Source organism: Glycine soja, chromosome 14 (assembly GCF_004193775.1).
Source record: "Glycine soja cultivar W05 chromosome 14, ASM419377v2, whole genome shotgun sequence".
Taxonomy (NCBI): domain Eukaryota; kingdom Viridiplantae; phylum Streptophyta; class Magnoliopsida; order Fabales; family Fabaceae; genus Glycine; species Glycine soja.
In genome coordinates, this window is record NC_041015.1 from 49,371,622 (window position 1) to 49,376,206 (window position 4,585).

Genomic DNA, 4,585 nt, shown 5'->3' on the forward strand with positions numbered 1-4,585 from the left:
TTGATAATATGATGAGTCATTGGACGGACATCGTCATTATGTCATCCGTTAACCGTATTATTTGATAATAGGAAATAAAAGGAAAATTGTAGGGGCCAAGTTCATTGACAAAAGTCAATACATTGCTTTGGTCCACTAGAACCAATTTTCCCATATTTTTGTAAAAGCATATCTCCTAAGTCTATATATTGTTTTGTTCACTAATACCAATAGAAACTAGAACATAATAATAAGACTAAGGATTAAGCTATCAAAAACAATAACTACCAATAAAAGATTAATAAAAAAAATAGTCACAAATGAAGGGATTAAATTTAGGATTGCACTCTACCACTCCATGTCTCTATTACTGTTAGAGTATTAGTCATAAAATTAAAGAAATGTATAATTATTTTTTCAAAAAAAATTATAGTACTCCTACTTACATTCATATCCGTGTAAAATATTTACGGATAAATATCCCCTAGTATCCAATCCCAATATATAGATAATTACCTTATTCATTTGTGAATATTTTTGTAGGTATCCTAGGGATCCATATATACTTTATCATCCCTAAGTAAAACTAATCACTGAGTTTTGTAACAAAGGGAGAATGGCTCTACATTTAGACAAAACACAATGAAAGTGTGAGCCATTTGCTGGAGAATTTATACCATGGAACACTTTTTTGCAATCTAACTCGAAAACATGAGTGAATTGATAATTAGTGTATTTTAATTAGGATACCTTGACTACAAAAAAAAAAAAAAAATCGCATGCAGCTGATGAACTTCACATACGAAAATTAAAGATGAATCAGAGATGCCGGCAGAACTCAACAGTTGTGCATAGAAAAATCATCGAATCGTTTCGGGAATTTTCGTTTTGCCAAATGGTTGAGACAATGAATTACGACATTTTGTTCAATTCTACTAAAGTCCACATGCGTGTGAAAAGTATGTGGTCATTGATCAACCTTCTACAATTCCCTTCTAACGAAACCAAAAAAGTAAAAGGTAACCTCTACATCTGGCGTGATTCACGCGACGTGTAAATCTGCTCTCTCATATACAGCAATATAGGTGTCAAATGACTCAAGCCTAATAAACTAAACAGGTCATAACGTGTCCGAATACTAAATACTAATACATCAAGGATAATTACTGATACAATACTTAACTTTTATGGTGGCTAAACATACTTGGTAGTTGGTACAATCAAAAGTGTTGTACTACAAAGATAGTAATGTGTTACAAAGAAATCAGAACAGAGAAACTAAGAAATGCCAGTTATTCAAAAAGGTTTGATCTCGGAAGAAGCTTAATACAACAAGTACGGAGTACCCAAAACTCTTGCATTGTACAACGACTATGAATAAACCTGAAACTAAGTAATTATAGAAAGAAAGAAAAAGAGTCCGTCTTGGACTCTGAATGTAGTGAAACACAACAATAAATCACACAGTTTACATGCTATCACGTAAACGATGATACAAATACAAAGATACAATGGGAATGACCTTTCATTCCCAATATTCCAGCTCCCAGAAACACCAAATGCCATGCTGAAACATGATTACGTGAACTTTGCAACAAAACCCCATGGGTGCTTCCCCTTTTTGGTGAGCACCCCCTTAGAATAAATAGTTAAAATTAATCCTCAAATTTGAATCATGAAATAAGGTACCTTCATTAGTTGACTAAATGTCAACCCTATGAACAATGAATGGCATGGATAAGTCAGCAGGTCAAGCATTTTCTGTCAAATTCAAAATGTAGTGCTACTCTCACTTGCGGAGAGTGAGGGGCCTTCAGACTTCACGAGAGTTGATCCTTTGCTACTAATGTCAAGCCCCTGGAAACGACCAAGCTGGTCATTTTGCAATATTTCTGAATATGGATGAGAACTTGTTTGATGCAGTAGATGGCTTGGCATTGTGGATGGGGTGAGACCAAATGGTGGCATCTGCATGTTTTGGTGACCAGAAGGACCTGATTGTGGCGGGATTGGAACGAAATTTGATCCGGAAAATGGCATCAGGTGCATTCCCAGATTAAAGGAATCAGTGTGGCTCATCATCTCACCAGTAGCAACCTTAAGCCTCTCAACTTCCTTCTTCAATGCTTCATTAAGAGCTACAACATATCAAAAACTAATTTCAGTATAATTAGCTAACACCTTAATCACAATTAACATGATTTAAAGTTTCATTAAAAAATAATAAAGAAATCAATAAATTTCGTATTTCTATTGTATAGTAAGAAAGTGATGATGGTTACCGTCACGAAGTTGTGCTTGTTGCTCCATGGCTTGCAAACGGAGCTTTAGCTCTGTATTTTCAGTACTCAGTCCTGTTGTGTCCCTCTATAGAGAATCAAGAAATATTTGAGTCATATTCCTATTCAGTCACAATAAGTTTGTGTATGGATAGAAACTAAAGGAAACCATAGTGAAGCCTCAAAACCAAAACACAATTATATTTACCACAGATCACCGATTGGATTATGCAAAATTCTAGAAACTTTTAGATTTCTGTATAAAAGGAGGAATTCCGGAAGAGAAATACAAACAGAATGATCCAAAATACAATATTTTTGAATTAAAATAAAAAAAGATATCTATGGTTCAAGGAAATATTTGAAGGTAAATAAGACAGGGATAATAAAACTATAATCATATGCAGCAAATAGTAGAAAACTGGATTGGTATACTAGAGTTTAGAACCAAGTTGAAGCAAAATTTACAATACTTTTGGGGTAAATCTAAACATGTAATGATACAGTTGAATTCATTGCATCAGGCACTAGGCAGCAACAGGAAATCCAACAAACAAAACAGGGCCTACTCTGTAAAATGGAACTTCTAAACGTACTTCAGATTTAGACATATGTCAAGACAAACCTGGTATAAGGTCAATTGGGCAGAAAGAGTTGTGGCTTCCGTCTGAAGAGTCTGAACCTTGCGCTCAAGTTCTTGTATGTAGCGCGCTTTTCTCTCCTTCGATCGAGCAGCAGATTGCCGATTTGCAAGTATTCTATTCGTAACACCACCACCACCATGAGAATAACAATAAACAAAATCAAATCCACAGCAAATACTGAATGAAACAAGAGACCAGTATCTTTCGCATAAGCCCTTCCCTCCCAATATTTTAATGATTTGCACTCAACAAGAAGGTTCTTAACAGTCCCTAACAAGGTTTTAGAAATGCATCCAAAACCTCGATTCTGGCCACTATGTCAAATTTGTTTTTACCACATCGCGACCACAATTTTGGCCACAAATCAAGGTTTTTTAACTCACTGCAACCATCCTGCAGCTGCAATTACGGCCATATTTGCCTTCAATTTCTTGCAATGTCAAGGATCGAGATGAAACTGCAACCGCAATTAAAAACCTTGACCCCTAATTATTCATGAATCAAAACTAATCAATTCACACAAAAAGCATCATTAAAATACCACAACAGAGAGAGGTCGAGCATTTTCAGCCATGAACAAGCATACACAACAAGCCTCAACTTAATTTCATAGACCAACTAAATTTCGAAATCGAAAAGCAACTAAAATAAAATTCAAACACATAAAACCCCTATGGTTTATAAATTCACACGTCACATCACATCAAAGCCAAATCACTAGAAACCAAAAATCAAAGTAAAAGACGCTTTTTTGCGATCGAAATTGAGAACCTCTTAGCACGCTTGGGATCAATTGTCCATAGCTCAGCTAACTTATCAGGAGGCATAGCTTTCTTCGCATCCATAATTTCCCCGAAATCGACGGAGCTACTGTGCCGGTGTCGCGGCCTCGCCGGACTCTTCTCGGTTTCGCCGGTCGGATCCGCTCCGTTTCCGGCGGCGCCCGACCCGTTTGCGCCGCCGAGCTTGTCCACGTCAATGTACGTCGAGAACAGGTCGTCCTCCGATCCGATCTCCTCCATGCTGGCCGTCGACGACCCGCCGGCGAACGGATCCGACTGCGAGAGGTCCATCATGTCGTCCGGCAGCCGGAAACTCACTTCCGAATGGGCTCGCCGGTGGTGAGGCCCGCCGGAGCGCGCGAACAGCGAGGACGAGGAGGCGCCGGCGCCGGCGGTGGTGGCCGGCGGTGGACGCGGTAGCTGGGATGCGGCATTGGCATTGTGAGGATTGGGATTTGGATTGGAATTAGGGTTTGAAGATGGATCTTGCATCTGCTCCCAATTGCTGTTCGTTTTGTCAGACAACACAACTGAGAATGTCTTCTTCTTTCTCTACTTCTTACTACTCCGATAATACAAATATATATAATGAGAATATAAGAAATATATAATGTTATATATGATTTGTTAATCCATTTTTAATAAATATTGTAATTAAAACCTCAAAAACTTTGGGAAGACATGAAGTGTCTCACAATCTCCTGTCTTTAGGTTAGTGATAAATCCAATCCTTGGTCACCTTCACATTCCTCTTCAAGGATTGTATTATATAAGAATGAAAGTCAAATTTCTACCTGCAAATTTAACAATTGAACCTAAATTTTTTCACAAATTTCGCATTTATGATCAGTTAACTTACATCCATTGAATTAATGAATTTGATTAGAATGTATTACTATAT

General features: G+C 37.4%; 1 protein-coding gene across 1 annotated transcript; it reads right to left on the reverse strand.

The window, feature by feature from the left end:
* Positions 1-1,142: 1,142 nt before the first annotated feature.
* Positions 1,143-4,270, reverse strand: LOC114383252 (transcription factor RF2b-like). The gene is made up of 4 exons (XM_028342876.1): positions 3,674-4,270; positions 2,884-3,016; positions 2,262-2,346; positions 1,143-2,117 (listed from the first exon to the last, which is right to left on the reverse strand). Exons 1-4 carry the CDS (start codon positions 4,174-4,176, stop codon positions 1,750-1,752), a joined length of 1,089 nt encoding a protein of 362 aa, XP_028198677.1. The 5' UTR covers positions 4,177-4,270; the 3' UTR covers positions 1,143-1,749.
* Between the last annotated feature and the right edge of the window lie 315 nt (positions 4,271-4,585).